Genomic DNA, 18,032 nt, shown 5'->3' on the forward strand with positions numbered 1-18,032 from the left:
TATTTATTTATTTATTTATTTATTTATTTATTTATTTATTTATTTATTTAAGATGAAGTCTCACTCTGTCGCCCAGGCTGGAGTGCAGTGGCACAATCTCAGCTCACTGCAACCTCTGCCTCCTGGGTTCAAGTGATTCTCCTGCCTCAGCCTCCTGAGTAGCTGGAATTACAGGTGCACACCACCCCCCCACCCCCTGCCCCTGGCTCATTGTTTTTGTATTTTTAATCGAGATGGAATTTTGCCATGTTGGCCAGGCTGGTCTCAAACTCCTGACCTCAAGTGATCCAACTGACTCGGCCTCCCAAAGTGTTAGGATTACAGGCTTGAGCCACTGCGCCTGGCCCGAGGAATTACTATTACTGAGAAAAGTGATCATTTCCATCCATAAAAATAATTAAATGAGGCAACTGCCTTTATAAAGGAATATCACAGAGTAGAGCTTGAAGAAGGGATGGTGAGATCACAGAAAGACATGAAATGTACACTAGAAGAACTCAGGAAAGGAGGGAAAATCACCCAGAGAAATGAAGACAACAGGAAAAGGAGCACAATGGGAATAGGCATCTTGAAAAGCAGAGAATGGGAAAAAGGACCAAAATGAGAAAGCAATGACAGGAAATGGAAACAAAGGAATAGGTTAAAAGGATGAAAAAGAATGATAGAGGGCCGGACGTGTTGGCTCAGGTCTGTAATCCCAGCACTTTCGGAGGCCAAGACAGGTGGATCGCTGGAGCCCAGCAGTTTGGGACAGCTTGGGAAACATGGCAAAACCCCATCTCTACAAAAAATACAAGTTAGCCAGGTGTGGGTGCACACACTTGTAGACCCAGCTACTTAAGAGGCCAAGGCAGGACTATTGCTTGAGGCCAGGAGGCAGAGGCTGCAGTGAGCCATGTTTGCACCACTGGACTCCAGCCTAGGTGACACAGTGAGACCCTATCTTAAACAAAAAGATAGAGAAGTTAGGCAAAAGGAGAATCAGTAAACAACTGGAGTTCTCAAAAAAGAAAACTCAATAGAACTAATACTTAAAGGCCAGGCGTGGTGGCTCACGCCTGTAATCCCAGGACTTTGGGAGGCCGAGGCGGGCAGATCACGAGGTCAGGAGTTTGCGACCAGCCTGGCCAATATGGTGAAACCCTGTCTCTACAAAAAAAAATTCAAAAAATGGCTGGGTGTGGTGGCAGATGCTTGTAGTCCCAGCTACCCAGGAGGCTGAGGCAGGAGAATCACTTGAACCCGGGAGGCGGAGGTTGCAGTGAGCTGAGATCGCACCACTGCACTACAGCCTGGGTGACAAAGCGAGACTCCATCTCAAAAAAAAAAAAAGGACTAATATTTAAAGATATAAAGATATAACCTATAAGGATATAAGAACCTCTGAAAGCTATACCATGGGCCAAAAAAACTAACCCGGGGTGGCCAACAGTGAGACCGGTGGACAACAGCAAAAGGATCAAATCACTTACAAGGGGAAAGAAAATCAGCTAGTTTCAGATTTCTCTATATTCAGGCTGGGTGTGGTGGCACGTGCCTGTAATCCCAGCAACTCGAGAGGCTGAGGCAGGAGAATTGCTTGAACCCAGGAGGCGGAGGCTGTAGTAAGCTGAGATCACACCACTGCACTCCAGCCTGGGGAACTCTATCTCAGGAAAAAAAAAAAAAAAAGATTTCTCTATATTCAAGAAAACTGTCCTTCAAGTATAAACCTATAGGCAAATAGCTTTGAACATACACAAATTCATGGACTGTTAGGGGGGTGAACACCTAACGAATTTAACTTTAGAATGAAGACTAAAACTACCATGGTAATTAGGGTGATTACAAGAGCTTGTAAATGTTATATGGTAGTGTAGAAATGACATTCTAGGCCGGGCGCGGTGGCTCAAGCCTGTAATCCCAGCACTTTGGGAGGCCGAGACGGGCGGATCATGAGGTCAGGAGATCGAGACCATCCTGGCTAACACGGTGAAACCCCATCTCTACTAAAAAAGTACAAAAAACTAGTCGGGCGAGGTGGCGGTGCCTGTAGTCCCAGCTACCTGGGAAGCTGAGGCAGGAGAATGGCGTGAACCTGGGAGGCGGAGCTTGCAGTGAGCTGAGATCTGGCCACAGCACTCCAGCCTGGGTGACAGAGCGAGACTCCGTCTCAAAAAAAAAAAAAGAAATGACATTCTAACCAAAACTGGGGTTGGGAGAAATAAGGTGGTTTATAGGATATGTTCGTTGATTGCCTCATCTGTAATAACCTGGGAATTCAAAGAATTCACATTTAAAGTTGGTAAAGCATGCAGCTGAAGTAGAGGTTTGCAAAAATTAACATTAAGAAAGGTAAGATTATTGCCACTTTTGGGTGGCTGAGGTGAGAGGACTGCTTGAGGCCAGGAGTTCAAGACCAGCCTGAGCAACATAGCAAGACTTCATCTCTACAAAAAATAACAAAATTAGCTGGGTGTGCTGGCACATGCCTGTAGTCCCAGCTACTCAGGAGCCTGAGGTGGGAGGATTGCTTGAGGCCAGGAGTTTGAGGTTACAGTAAGCTATGATCATGCCACTGTACTCCAGCCTGGGTGACAGAGTAAGACTCTGTCTCTGGAATAAAAAAAAAAAAAAAAGAGGCCGGGAGCAGTGGCTCACACCTGTAATCTCAGCACTTTGGGAGGCAAAGGCGGGCAGATCACAAGGTCAGGAGTTTGAGACCAGCCTGGCCAACATCATGGTGAAACCCTATCTCTACTAAAAATACAAAAATGAGCTGGGCATGGTGGCACACACCTGTAATCCCAGCAACCTGGGAGGCTAAGGCAGGAGAATCGTTGAATCGTTGAACCCAGGAGGTGGAGGTTGCAGTGAGCAGAGATGGTGCCACTGCACTCCAGCCTGGGTGACAGAGCGAGATTCTATCTCAAAAAAAAAAAAAAAAAAAAGATAAGATTATTGACTAAAATTGGAGGGGAGAGGGATTATCTCTGTCAGATGTTAAAACATTATGAAATCTCTGCTGGGTGCAGTGGCTCACACCTGTAATTCCAGCACTTTCAGAAGCTGAGGCACGTGAATCACCTGAGGTCAGGAGTTCTAGACTACCCTGGTCAACACAGTGAAACCCGATACAAAAATTAGCTGGTGTGGTGGTAGGTGCCTGTAATCCCACCTACTTGGGAGGCTGAGGCAGAAGAATCGCTTGAACTCTGGAGGCAGAGGTTGCAGTGAGCTGACATCGTGCCACTGCATTCCAGCCTGGGCAATAGAGCAAGACTCCATCTCAAAAACAAAAACAAAAACATTATGAAATCTCAATAATTAAAACATTAATAAACAATCAGACCAAATAAACAAAATAAAAGCTCCAGAAATAGATTCAATAGATACGTAAATTCAGAATTTAATACAAGTGGCACATGAATAGACAGGACAGGAGAACAGAAAAGAGAATCTATATAATGACTATGAAAATTTACCATACAATACAGTTGGCCTCTTAAATCCATGGAGAAAATATACAACATACAATAAATGATGCTAGAAGAACTAGTTAGGGAAAACCAGAAAAATTCAATTCAAATGGAAAAATTCAAGCTGGACCCAGAAATGGACAAATCCCAAATGGATCTAAGACTTAAATGTTAAAACAAAAAACAAAAAACCCAAATAGCAGCATCAAACTATTAGATGGGCCGGGCGTGGTGGCTCAAGCCTGTAATCCCAGCACTTTGGGAGGCTGAGACGGGCGGATCACGAGGTCAGGAGATCGAGACCATCCTGGCTAACACGGTGAAACCCCGTCTCTACTAAAAAATACAAAAAACTAGCCGGGCGTGGTGGCGGGCGCCTGTAGTCCCAGCTACTTGGGAGGCTGAGGCAGGAGAATGGCATGAACCCGGGAGGCGGAGCTTGCAGTGAGCTGAGATCTGGCCACTGCACTCCAGCCCGGGCGACAGAGTGAGACTCCGTCTCAAAAAAACAAACAAACAAACAAACAAACAAAAAACTATTAGTTGAACATATGAAAAAATTTCTTTAAAATCTGGCAGCCTTTAAGTGTGATACTTAATATGTGGGGCTATCTTGTTTTAAATGTCAAGTCTTTGAACTCCCAGGTATTACAAACAAGACAATCAAAGAACATATCCTATAAAACCACCTTATTCCTCCCAACCCCAATTTTGGTTAGAATGTCATTACTTTTTTTTTTTTTTTTTTGAGATGGAGTCTCACTCTGTTGCCCAGGCTGGAGTACAGCAGCACAATCTCAGCTCACTGCAAGCTCTGCCTCCCGGGTTCATACCATTCTCCTGCCTCAGCCTCCCGAGTAGCTGGGACTACAGGCGCCCGCCACCAAGTCCAGCTAATTTTTTGTATTTTTAGTAGAGACGGGGCTTCACCGTGTTAGCTAGGATGGTCTCAATCTCCTGACCTTGTGATCCACCTGCCTTGGCCTCCGAAAGTGCTGGGATTACAGGCATGAGCCACCGTGCCTGGCCCTTAGAATGTCGTTTCTATGCTACTGTATAACATAAATATGATAAACCTCACTACAGAGGTCACTCTAAGTAGAATCCAGGCCCAATAACCCCTTCACTGGACTGCTCAAAGACGAGTCCTATCTTTACAAAGACTACTGCTATCCAGCAAAGACCAAAGGAGGGTTGGCAGTTCTTCGCAAGTTGCCCTCTGAGAACAGAGAGACACAGGAGCCATTCTACAGGACAGAAAAGAGTGGCCCTTCAGGTGATCTGCCTGACAAGGGCCTCCAAAATGGGAAAAAGTCACTGAGCTGGGAAGAATAAGGGATCCCTGGCCCCCTCCAGGCTCCCTGAGAAAGGCTGGCCCCTATGAGATGCAGAGCACACAGCAGAGCACATTCAAGGGCAGGCGAGTCCCTCCTTTATTTATTGGTGGCCAATTAAGAAAATGAAAACTCAGAAACTGGTTTTGGTCAGATACAAAAATGATATTCTTACCATGTTGTGAATGGAGATGAGAGGAGATGGTGGCAGCTGGAAATTTTTTAAAAAAAATTTTACTGGTAGAAATGGCTTTGGCTACTCCAGGATGCCAAGAGGAGCACATTCTGTGGATATGATGAGATGCAGGGAGGCGGCTTCTGAGGAAGCAGGCTTGAGAGCAAGAGGCTGGATGGCCCAGACATCCACTTTTTTGTTGTTGTTTTCTGTTTTGTTTTGTGTTTTTTGAGACAGAATATGGCTCTGTCGCTTAGGCTGGAGTGTAGTGGCACCATCTTAGCAACCTCCGCCTCCCAGGTTCAAGCGATTCTCCTGCCTCGGCCTCCTGAGTAGCTGGGATTACAGGCACCTGCCATCACCCCCAGCTAATTTTTGTATCTTTAGTAGAGATGGGGTTTCATCGTGTTGGCCAGGTTGGTCTTGAACTCCTGACCTCAGGTGATCTGCCCGCCTCAGTCTCCCAAAGTGCTGGGATGACAGTATAAGCCACCACAACTGGCCTGTTGTTGTTTTTTGAGACAGTATCTCACTGTTTCCCAAGCTGGAGTGCAGTGGTTGGATCTTGGCTCACTTAAGTCTTGACCTCCCAGGCTCAAGTGATCCTCCCACCTCAGCCCCCAAGTAGTTGGGACTATAGGTGTGTGCCACCATGCCTGGCTAATTTAAAAAAAAATTTTTTTTTTTTTTTTTTGAGATGGAGTCTTGCTCTGTCGCCCAGGCTGGAGTGCAGTGGCGTGATCTCTGTCTCCTGGGTTCAAGCGATTCTCCTAACTTAGCCTCCCCAGTAGCTGGGATTACAGGTGGACACCACCACAAGCCTGGGTAATTTTTTTTTTTTTTGTATTTTTAGTAGAGACGGGGTTTCGCCATGTTGGCCAGGCTGGTCTCGAACTCCTGACCTTGTGATCTGCCCACCTCTGCCTCCCAAAGTGTTGGGATTACAGGCGTGAGCCACTGCACCTGGCTAAATTTTTCTTAAGAGATGGGGTCTCACTACATCACCCAGGCTTGCCTTGAACTCCCAGGCTCAAGCGATCCTCTCACCTCCTACCTCAGCCTTCCAAAACTCAGAAATCAGTTAGGCATTAAGGATATAGGTAAGAACAGTCTTGCTTTCTTTATTTTTTTTGAGACAAGATCTCGCTTTGTCACCCAGGCTGGAGTGCAGTGGCACAATCTTGGCTCACTGCAACCTCTGCCTCCCCAGGTTCAAGCGATTCTCCTCCCTCAGCCTCTGCAGTAGCTGGGATTACAGGCACCTCCTACCAAGCCCGCCTAATTTTTGTGTTTTTAGTAGACAGGGTTTCACCATGTTGGCTAGGCGGGTCTCGAACTCCTGACCTCAGGTGATCCCTGCACCTTGGCCTCCCAAAGTGCTGGGATTACAGGCGTGAGCTACCATACCTGGCCTAATCCAGCAATTTTAATTCTAGGTATATAACCCCCCAAAACTGAAAGCCCAGACTAGAACAGATATTTGTGTATCATGTTCAGGAATTATTCACAACAGCCAAAAGGTGGAAACAACCCAAATGTCCATCAACAGGTGAATAAATACAGTATATACATACAGTGAAATATTACTCAGCTTTGAAAAGGAATGAAATTCTGACCCATGCTCCAACATGGGTTGGCCTCAACCTTGAGGACATTATACTAGGTGAAAAAAGCCAGACACAAAAAAACAAACCTCTTATACAAGGTATCTAGAGTCATCAAAATCACAGAGAAAGTGGAATAGTCGTTGCCAGGGGTTGGGGGAGGGGGGAAAGGAGAATTATTGTTTAATGGACACAGAGTTTCAACTTGAGAGGAAAAAGTTCTATAGATGGATACCAGTGATGATTGCACAACAATGTGAGCGTACTTAACGCTACTGACCTGTATTCTAAAAATGGTTAAAATAATAAAATATAACACATGGGTTAAACCTGTTGGCTCATGCCTGTGATCCCAGCACTTTGGGAGGCCGAGGTAGAGGCCAGGAATTTAAGACCAGCTTGAGCAACAGAGTGAGACCCCAACTTTTTTGTGTTTTTTTTTGAGGCAGAGTCTCACTGTGTTGCCCAGGATGGAGTACAGTGGTGTGATCTCTGCTCACTGCAACCTCCGCCTCCCATGTCAACAGATTCTCTGCCTCAGCCTCCTGAGTAACTGGGACTACAGGCACATGCCACCACGCCCAGCTAATTTTTGTATTTTTAGTAGCGATAGGGTTTCACCATGATCATCAGGCTAGTCTTGAACTCCTGACCTCAGGATCCACCTGCCTTGGCCTCCCAAAGTGCTGGGATAACAGGTATGAGCCACTGTGCCCGGCCAGAACATATTTTCGTAATTCTTAATTCTTCATTTCTAAATTGCTTCTTTACATCTTTATTTTATTCTACTCGGTTGACTTAAGAATTTGCAGAGGCTCTTGTAGAGCAAGGATTTTGACTCATGATTTGCTATGTTACAGAGTCGGATGCAAATATTTCCTCCTAATGTGTATGCTGTCTTTTAACTTGATTCACAGTATCATGTTTTATATGAAACACTTCTGTTTTGGCTGGGTGCAGTGGCTCACTCCTGTAATTCCTGTACTTTGGGAGGCAGAGGCGTGCTGATCCCCTGAGTTCAAGAGATCAAGACCAGCATGACCAACATGGTGAAACCCCATCTCCACTAAAAATACAAAAATTATCCAGGAGAGGTGGTGGGCGTCTGTAGTCCCGGCTACTCGGGAGGCTGAGGCAGGAGAATCACTTGAATCCGGGAGGTGGCGCTTGCAGTGAGCCGAGATGGAGCCACTGCACTCCAGCCTAGGTGACAGGGTGAGATTCCATCTCAAAAAGAAAAAAAAAAAAAAAATTCTCTAATCCAGCTTTGATGATTTCTGTATTTCTGTATTGCTTATTCACACTTCATACTTGAATTGTGAGTGCCTAGAGGTTCCTGTCAAACAAACATGGAAATCCTTCCCGCATGCTAAGATTACAAAAATATTCTCTTACATGTCATTTCAGATCCTGTCTAGTACAGATCTATAATCCATCCGGGATCTATTTTTGTGTAACTTGTAAAGCAGGGATCTATTTCTTTGTAAGCTGCAAAGTAGGTATCCAATTTTAGTTTTTTTCAAAATGATTTTACCACTGTCCAAAAATCATTCACGGGAACAGTTCCTGAAGGGCCACAGGAACTCTCCCCTTATCTGTCACTTGACAAAAGCTGCCATTGTAGCTCGATCTAATCCAATGGTCCTTGTATTTCTTGCACTTGCCACGTGTGCTCTGGCCTCACATGCAAAGCACAAATTCCCATGGCCATTCACAGAGCCCTGCGTGTCCTCGCCTGGCCACAGGCCTCCTCTTTCTCTCCCCCACCAGAGAGCATAACAGCATGAACATGGGGAAGACTCATGTCAATAGGGGATGGACCTGAATTTGCTGTAATTTATTTATAACAACGAAATAAACTGGTCACAATCTTTGGTGCTTTGGTTTGTGTTTGGCTCAAAATTCTTCTCCAGCCCCTTCCTGCCTGATTGTGACCTTCCCCTGTGTCTCAGCCACTGGTCTAAAAGAGAGAAGTGGTTCCGACATAGGGTATGCCTAGCTCCATTCTCAATGGGGCTCTCCATATTAGAGCGCTGCCCTGGCAAGCCCAGCGGAAACCTGAACGTCCCTGAGGGACTGGGAGCATTTTTCCCCTGAATTCTGGCTGCTTGAAAGACTAACTGCTGATAAAAACACCAATGGACTGTTATCTGGTGAAATAAATGAATGCCAAACATTTCATAGTTATAACGTTACTTCTCCCTAAGAGTTCTGTCTGGTATACTTTTCAAATATTTGAGTAAATTAAAAGTAATTTTTGGGCTGAGCACAGTGGCTCATTCCTGTAATCGCAGTGCTTTGGGTGGCTGAAATAGGAGTATCACTTGAGGCCAAGAGTTCAAGGTTATAGTGAGCTATGATCACACCTGTGCACTCCAGCCTGGGTTGACAGAGTAATAAGACTTTGTTTCTCTCATACATATATTAAAGTAATTTTGTTTTGAAACTAAGAATTGTAGCTTTAGAAAGACACAAGCCTTAACACTCTCCACTCCCTTTCTGGCTGAGACAAATGAATGTGTGTGTTCATTTGTGATCATTAAGGGAGCACTTCGCTGGGGCAGCAAGCTTAAAACAAATCACCTGTTGCCTCTGATGGCTGAAAGCCAGATGATGCTGAGGATGGCTGGAGAGGTCAGCTGTGACTCTTTCACTCAACTGTTGGACAAGAGAAGGCTTGAAGTTAACAACCTCTATTCCTCTCCTGGGTCATTAATGCTTTTCAAACTTCAAAGAGCATAGGAATCACCTGGAGATCATGTCAAATGCAAATTTGCTTCAGCGGGGCTAGGTGAGATTGACAGTCCTTATGTCTAACCAACTCCCAGGTGAGCTGACGCTGCTGGCCCACTGACCACCCACTAAGGAACAAAGCTCTATGGCAGTGGTCTTTACACTTTGCTTCATAATAGAACCACATGGGACACTTTCAAAACTCCCTTGCCCAGGCTATACCCATTACCAATTAAATCGGAAAATTAGAATCCCTGGAGTAGGCTCCAGGCCCCCAGGTAATTCTAATGTGCGGCTGAGTTTGAGAACCAGAGGTCTTGTGCAGAGGTTCTCAAACTGGAGTTTGAATTGGGATCACTTAGAGGGGTGCTGGGCATCGCCCTTAAAGTTTCCTTTTTTTTTTTGAAACAGAATCTTGCTGTCACCTAGGATGGAGTGCAATGGCACGATCTCAGCTCACTACAACCTCCACCTCCCAGGTTCAAGCGATCCTCCTGCCTCAGCCTCCCAAGTAGCTGGGATTACAGGCAAACGCCACCGCCTGGCTGATTTATTTGTATTTTTAGTAGAGATGGCGCTTCACTTTGTTGGCCAGGCTGGTCTCAAACTCCTGGCCTTGAGTGATCCACCCGCCTCGGCCTCACAAAGACATGGGATTACAGCCATGAGCCATCGGGCCCGGCCACCCTCAGTGTCTGATCCAGGAGTTCTAGGTGGGGCTCAGAGGTTCACGATATTGAAGGAGAGGGAAAGGAAGAGGAAGTAGGGTGGAAGAGAGGGAAGAGGGGGAATTAAAGAGAAAGGAAAAAGACAGGTTCTGGCTGGGTGCGGCGTCTCATGCCTGTAATCCCAGCACTTTGGAAGGCCCAGGCGGGCGGATCACGAGGTCAGGAGATCGAAACCACCCTAGCTAACACGGTGAAACCCCATCTCTACTAAAAAAAAAAAAAAAAAAAATACAAAAAATTAGCTGGGCATGGTGGCAGGCACCTATAGTCCCAGCTACTCAGCAGGCTGAGGCAGGAGAATGGCCTTAACCTGGGAGGCGGAGCTTGTAGTCAGCAGAGACCACGCCACTGCACTACAGCCTGGGTGATGAGCGACGTCTCAAAAAATAAAATTAAATTAAATTTTAAAAAGACAGGTTCCTTGTCTTCTAGGATTTTATAGGTTCCTAGAAGAAATAAGACAAATATTCATATAAGCAGAAAACAAGGTGAACTATGATACAAAGCCGAGAGAGAATCTGAATGTTCTGGGGGAGATGACTTCCAGCAGAGGTGATTAGAGGTGCTCCTAGGTGTGTGGAACTGGGGATAGGGAAAAGGGACAGGGTTTAAAAACAGCTTTAATGAAGAGAGTCTCCATGGGTGGGCACTCAAAGAACAACTGGGATTTTATCACACAGAGATGGGACAAGGCTATTCTAAGCCAAAAATCTAGGAGCAAGGGCCAGGCACGGTGGCGCACGCCTGTAATCCCAGCACTTTGGGAAGCCGAGGTGGGTGGATCACCTGAGGTCAGGAGTTCGAGACCAGTCTGGCCAATGTGGTGAAGCCCTGTCTCTACTAAAAACACAAAAATTAGCCAGACATGGTAGTGGGCACCTGTAATCCCAGTTACTCGGGAGGCTGAGGCAGGAGAATCACTTGAACCCAGGAGGCATAGGTTGCGGTGAGCTCAGATGGCACTACTGCACTCCAGCCTGGGGGATGGAGCAAGATCCTGTCTCAAAAAAAAAAAAAAAAAAAAGCACAGGCTGTGTTCAAGAAAGAGCAAGATCTGAATGGAGTGGGGGTAGAGCATGGAGGGTCAGGGGTGGGAGCAGGCTGCAGCGGGGGTCTGGGCCAGGTCCCACAGAGTCATGGATTCCAAGCAGAACACAGAGGTCATGCTTGATTTGGTAGATACTGGGAAGCTCAGGAAGGTTTTTAAGCAGGAGTGCCCCATCACTCTGGTAGGAGTGGAAGAGCTGCGATGAAGTGGCAGAAGCTAAAGACGGGTTCAGTTTGGCAGCTGCTCCAGGAATTCAGGTGAGAAACTCCATGCATTTGGATTAGGGCTGGGTATAGAGAGTAAAATGTCCTCAGGAAACAGTCACAGAGAGACATAAGCTCTGCCTCTTAATCTATTAACATAGGTCCGATCTTCATTAGAATTAGAAGGTAGTTGAATTGTGAGTGCCCAGAGGTTCCTGTTAGAAAAACATCAAACCACCACTGACTAACCAGGCCTGGAAATGTCCTGTGCTGGGTGAATGTGTCCAAAGGTCCCAAGCAGGACAAACAGAATAGAGGTCATGCGGCCTTATGTCAAGTAAATGTTTGAGAAGGGATGAAGACAAATGCAGGGACTCCTGTGAGCAATCATGAGGAAGCAGGGGCATTTGTTCAACAAAGACCAACAAAGACAATCTCAGAGGCAGAAGTCGGGGACAAACTCATGAGTCTGGGATGGTCCCCATTGGTTCCCACCTCAGGTGCCCAGTGAAAGATGAAAGGCACAGAGGCCCTGCTGCAAGCTGGATGGGAAGGGTTGTAATCGTCTCTGACACCGGCTGAGACCTGAACCTCTGCTCTGTGCCTCCCTAACCAAATAACAACCTGAGGCCTCTCCTCAGCCCTCCACCACTCTCTCCTCTGCAGTATCTGACTGCAGATCCAAAGTTCATGACAAACTGGTCACCTCCACCAGAAGGGAAGCAAAGACAGCTGTAAAATAGGAAGACAGGTTTGCTTATTTTAATAGGAGGAATAAAATTCAAAGTTATTTTTTTCAGGGCCAAAGAAAATCAAGCACTTTGCTTCAAGCAAAACTGAGATCTCTATGCAGAAAGAGACAGGTCTGGGTTTGAATCCTGGCTCCACCATTTAACAGCTCTGTGAGCTTCCTGAACTTGCATTTTCCTATCTGTGAAATGACAACACCAGCCACTCACAGGATTCTTAGTGAGACAGACATGAAGCTGCCCAGGGGAGGGTTGGGGCACTGCAGACCTTCAACATCAGTCCCTTTCTCCACAGGACAGCTCTACTCATTCTCCCAGTCCCTGGAGGTTGTGATAGTCTGCCCCAAACCCCTTCAGTTTCCTTCTCTTCTCTTTCCAGTCCTCTGAATCCTCCAGGCCAGATGCTCTGGAGTTAGTCACTGTCTTAATTCCATCTGCATCCCCAACTTCCAACACCCAGTAGGAAGTGTCTCTTAGAATCATACATGTGACAGCGCTTAAAAACATGGGCCATGTCCTCAGACTTGTAAGTTCAAATCTTAGTTCTGCCTGGTACAAAGGCATATGATCTTAAGGGATCTCTGGTGATGATAATCCTGCTTATCTTCCAGGGTGGTGAAGATTACATGAGTTTTCCATATTAGATGCTAAGCATATGCCCTGCCTTGCAGAAAGAGCTTGGGAAGTGCTAGCCATGGTGACTATCAGTTTTTTCTCACGCGTGCCCCATCTGGGGCCAACCCCCATCACTGCACACCCGATGACAAGGGAGCTTCCTGGCTGCTCTCTTGCCCCTAGCCTCTCACTACCCTAATCAAACCTACATCCTGTTGCCAAACTCCTCTTCCTCCCATGCCCCCTGGGGCCCTAGTTCAAGAACCTGATAAGGCCAATGACATTCAGTCCAAGCCCTCACTCACCCTTCCCCCAAACTCTACTTCCTACTACTTCCTAAAAACACACTTGCCACTCCCATCAGCCAGTTCTGCTGTTACCCAAAGGTATAAACTACCTTGGCTCTGCCCTTCCAAGCCTCTGCTCAGCACAGCTCCTCTCAGCTTCCACACCCTAATCCCTTCTACAACCTCCTGCTTAGGTGTCACCTCCTCCAGGAAGCCTTCTCTGACCTGACCTCTCCTCTCCATGCTCCCTCCTCTGAACTTCCGTAGTTCTCATCAGCACAAAGGCAGCCATATCCTATGACCCCGAGACAGCCCTAAAGGCACAGGTACATCTGAAGTAAATATTTGGTCATCAAGTGAGTCCAGTTTACAATGGAAAATCAGGAGGGAGACAGAGCGGCTAAATGGCAAGCCAGGATCCCAATACTTATTAGTAACACCGGAAAAAAATAGAGTAACTATTGCAAAGAGCTCAAGTTTGAAGTTACGATTTTAAGAGCCTACGATTACTTTATGCAGAAAGTCCCTAGTTATTAGCTGGTTTACTTGTCATTTCTCTTGGTTTCATAAAAATAATCACTTTGAGGCTAAGCATGGGTGGCTCACGCCTGTAATCCCAGCACTTTAGGAGGCCAAGGTGGGCAGATCACGAGGTTAGGAGTTTGAGACCAGTCTGGCTAGCATGGTGAAACCCCATCTCTACTAAAAATACAAACTTAGCCAGGCATGGTGGCGCGTGCCTGTAATTCCAGCTACTCAAGAGGCTGAGGCAGGAGAACTGCTTGAACCCAGAAGGCGGAGGTTGGAGCAAGCCAAGATTGTGCCACTGCACCCCAGCCTGGGCGACAGAGTGAGACTCTGTTTCAAAAAAAAAAAAAAAAAAGTTGAAAATATCAGATTGTTTTCTCTAATTGCAAGAACTATTTGGATGTTTCTTGTACAACCAAGTGAAGGTGCCAGGGGTCACCATCTCCTCCCCGTGTAACTTCCACCACCTTCCCAACCACTCCAAATAAACATAGAAGTAAAAACTGTGCTTACAATGCAAATGGAGCTCTAAGCCCCTCCTACACCACAGTTCTGGAGCTGACATTGCACACAGTGAGGACACTAAAAGGCTGATGAACATGCTGACTGCCTGCAGACAGAGCAGAGGGATAGCGCTGGCCCCCCACTCTGTCTTGGACACCACCTTCTCCTCCTCCGACACAACGCACTCCTCCACCTTGGAAGGGTGCTCCCGCCCTCTCCCTATGAGGTTCTGCGTCTCACCACTGTCCCGAAGGGTCTGGGTCAAGTCTTCCACCAGGGCCGCTGCCTCCTCACTGCTTTCAGGCCGATGCTCTTGTAGCCAAGCCTGAATTTCCTTTGGTAGCATGGTTAACATCTGCTCCTTGGTGTGTACCTCTGGCCTCAGCCAGCGCCGACAGAGCTCTCGGAGGTGGCTGAGTGCACCCTGTGGTCCCCTGGTCACCTCCTCCTGGGAGCTGCCCTTGCCAGCACTCTGGGGAAAGGGGTCAGACTCACGGCCATCCTCCTGCAACACAGCTTCCTGCACCCAGGAGTCATCCTCCAGGATCATGGTGGTGACCTCCTCCTTCTGTCTATCTTCCACTTGAGGCACCTGGACCAAGGGGCTCAGTGGAGTGGTCACTCTCGGGATCTCTGCAGCCATCATCCACGGTCCTGGGGCAATCACTTAGGCTTCAAGCCTTGAACCTCAGTCTTCTCCAGCCAGGCTCTCAGGTAAGACACTTCCGTCCTCAGATACCAACAAGTAGTCCTGCTGAGAAACAAAAAAGAGAACCATAATCTATAGGTAGACTGTCTTAAAGCAATCTAACTCACAAAAGCCCAGGTCAGACCACCAAGTGGTCCTTACATATACAAACCAACAGACATTTCCTGTTTCTCTTAAAGAAAAAATGGCTTATTCCTGAAAACATCTGTGGTAAGAGAAGGCGGTGTCGCACGCCTGTAATCCCAGCACTTTGGGAGGCCGAGGTGGGCAGATCACCTGAGATATAGCGAAACTCCGTCTCTATTAAAAATACAAAAATTAGCCGGGTGTGGTGGCGGGGGCCTGTAGTCCCTGCTACTTGGAAGGCTGAGGCAGGAGAATCTCTTGAACCCAGGAGGCAGAGGTTGCAGTGAGCACAGATCTCGCCACTGCGCTACAGCCCGGGCAACAGAGTGAGATTCCGTCTCAAAAACAAAAACAAAAACAAAAAAAGTATCCCAAGCACAAAAAATACAGCATTGTTCCTTCCAAAACACCAAAGAATGAGTATCAGAAATGCAAAGTCCCCAGGAAAAACCCATGACTGAAATACTGAGGACTCTCATAAGTCAGTTCCGACTTGGACCTTGACTTGACTTGCAGTCAAGCCTGAATTTCCTTTAGTAGCATGGTTAACATTTGCTCCTTGGTGTGTACCTCTGGCCTCAGCCAGCGCCGACAGAGCTCTCGGAGGTGGCCGAGTGCACCCTGTGGTCCCCTGGTCACCTCCTCCTGACGGTTGCCCTTGCCAGCACTCTGGGGAAAGGGGTCAGACTCACGGCCATCCTCCTGCAACACAGGAGGATGTGTGTGACCTTGACCTAACAAACAACTTAGTCACCAAACTCTGTGACCACCTAATAAATAGAGATAATTACACTCATGTTTCTGTTTTTATGGGGGCATCTTAAGGATTAGCAATGGATCAGATGTCAAAGCACTTTGAGCTTCATTGGAAGAAAGGCAATATCTCAACTGCATTATTACCATACTTTAAGTATGAAGTTTAAAACATGCCCATACTCTCCAATCCAGCCTCGGCCCCTCAGTCCTTTATCTTAAAAAAAAAAAAAAAACCAAAAACTTGAGTCCTTAAAAATCCAGCAGCAGGGAATGGCTAATAAACTATGACACATCCATATAGTAGCATGTATTAGAAACTGCTATAGGCCGGGCGTGGTTGCCTGTAATTCCAGCTCTTTGGGAGGCCTCGGCAGGCGGATCACTTGAGGTCAGGAGTTCAAGCCCAGACTGGCCAATATAGTGAAACCCTATCTCTACCAAAAATACAAAAATTAGCTAGGCATGGTGGTGGGCACCTGTAATCCTAGCTACTCAGGAGGCTGAGGCAGGAGAACTGCCTGAACCTGGGAGGAGGAGGTTGCAGTGAGCCGAGATCGTGCCACTGCACTCCAGCCTGGGCAAAAGAGCGAGGTTCTGTCTCAAAAAAACAAATAAATAAAAGAAAAAAAAAAAGAAACTGTGCTATAATATATGGCTACGTTTGGGTGGTAATGACAGAAAAGGGGCTCAAAGGAGCCTTCTGGGATGATGGAAATTTTCAATATCTTCATTTGGCAATGGCGGCACAACAGCAAACATGAAATTTAAGATCTGTGCATTACGCTGTATGTTTTTAATATTTTAAAAATTACACTGACAAAGATTAATCATTAATGATTTAAGATAATCCTTCTAATATGAAAACAATGGATAAACACAAAATCAGCAGGGCAGAAAAACCATAGACATAGTAAGTCCTGAATTCCCTTTAAAAATAAACTCACGGCCGGGCGCAGTGGCTCACGCCTGTAATCCCAGCACTTTGGGAGGTTGAGGTGGGCGGATCACCTGAGGTCGGGAGTTCGAGAGTAGCCTGACCAACATGGAGAAACCGCGTCTCTACTAAAAACACAAAATTAGCCGGGCGTGGTGGCGCATGCCTGTAATCCCAGCTACTCGGGAGGCTGAGGCAGGAGAACGGCGCGAACCCGGGAGGCGGAGCTTGCAGTGGGCCGAGATGGCGCCACTGCACTCCAGCCTGGGCGACAGAGCGAGACTCCGTCTCAAAAAAAATAAATAAATAAAATAAAAAATAAATGAACTCACAGGAAAAAAGAACGGGACGGCAGCTACAAAATATTGAGAGCAGTGGAATTGCAAACGACTTAAAATGAACATTATAAAAGCAATACAAAATTATTGTCAGCCCAGGAACTGTAGCTCACGCCTGTAATTCCAGCCCTTTGGGAGGCCGAGGAGGAAAGATGGCTTGAGGCCGGGAGTTCATGACCAACCTGGGCAACAGAGTGAGACCCAGTCTCTTCAAAAATAAAAGAATTTTAAAAAAATCCTTACTACATCGTAAAGACTCAAAAAACAAACCCCCTCAATGAAAAGGGGAGAAAGGTTGACAAAGGCTAAAAAAAAAAAAAAAAAAGAAAAGGACCAAAAGAAAATAAAAGCTAGTGGGAAAACACAAGCTCTCAACGTGTATTTACTCAAATGACTAGAAGAAACATTGGCATATGGTATAAGAGAACTCTTTCTACTTGGGAGCCTGGGAAAAGTGTGCCTGGTCAGCTAATTTGCCATCTGACTCGGGGCACGACACGCCCCCTTGAACCTCAGTTTCCCCATCTGTAAAACGTGTACGCTGCGCGGGATGTCGTCGAATGCCCCTTCCCGTCCAAAGCCTGCGCTTCCCGGTAGGAGACGCAAGGAGGTCTCCGCCAGCGAGACGCCTCCAGGACGGTTCGCGGAACGGAGCCGGCGCTCTGGGCTGCACGGGCCGCAGGACACTGAGCGCGACCCAGACGCCCCTCCCCCAGCAGAGCTGCCGGCAGCTGGCTCCAGGCCCGCTATTCCCTCACCTCGGGCTACTGCCCGGGGTCCGCGCAGCTCCAGGCCTGCCTCTCCGCCTCACCTCTCGAGAGACCAGGTCCTGCTCTAGCGGCTGCTTCGCGCGCAAAAGCGCCTCCGGGTTCGGCCCGGCCCCTCCGGATTCACCCCGGCTCAAGCCCGTGGGGCACCGAGAACAATGGACGGGAGAGGACCGCCAATCGCCTCGCTCATTGGCTGCCGAGAACGGCCCTGGAAATTCTGCCTTTCTATTGGTCGAGACGGCACCCAGCCGGGCGGTGGGAGGGAGGCTGGACCTAAGGCATTGTGGGAGATGTAGTCCGCCCGGAGGCGAACCTGATCGCGGTCTCCGCAGCAAGGTTTGGGGCTGATAGCCTGGGCAGTGCCCGCGGGTCAGAGGCAGGAAAAAATTTAAAAAATTAAAAAAAATCCTGGCCGGGCGCGGTGGCTCAAGCC

At 47.3% G+C, this 18,032-nt stretch overlaps 1 protein-coding gene across 7 annotated transcripts in view; it reads right to left on the minus strand.

The window, feature by feature from the left end:
* ZSCAN2 (zinc finger and SCAN domain containing 2) overlaps positions 1-17,785 on the minus strand; it is a 24,675-nt gene extending 6,890 nt beyond the window's left edge. For 2 of the 7 annotated variants that reach the window (XM_023187167.2, XM_026448314.1), the window contains exons 1-2: positions 17,641-17,785; positions 14,207-14,720 (exon numbers count right to left, since the gene is read on the minus strand). In XM_023187167.2, the coding sequence (XP_023042935.2) occupies positions 14,207-14,612 (406 nt within the window). In that variant the 5' untranslated portion in view covers positions 14,613-14,720; positions 17,641-17,785. Of the gene's footprint in view, positions 1-4,967; positions 5,269-14,206; positions 14,721-17,587 lie in introns of those variants that run through there. The other 5 variants (XM_026448312.1, XM_026448310.1, XM_026448311.2 and 2 more) reach the window with 5 other exon arrangements.
* Positions 17,786-18,032: the final 247 nt, after the last annotated feature.

This window comes from Piliocolobus tephrosceles, chromosome 6 (assembly GCF_002776525.5).
Source record: "Piliocolobus tephrosceles isolate RC106 chromosome 6, ASM277652v3, whole genome shotgun sequence".
NCBI lineage: Eukaryota > Metazoa > Chordata > Mammalia > Primates > Cercopithecidae > Piliocolobus > Piliocolobus tephrosceles.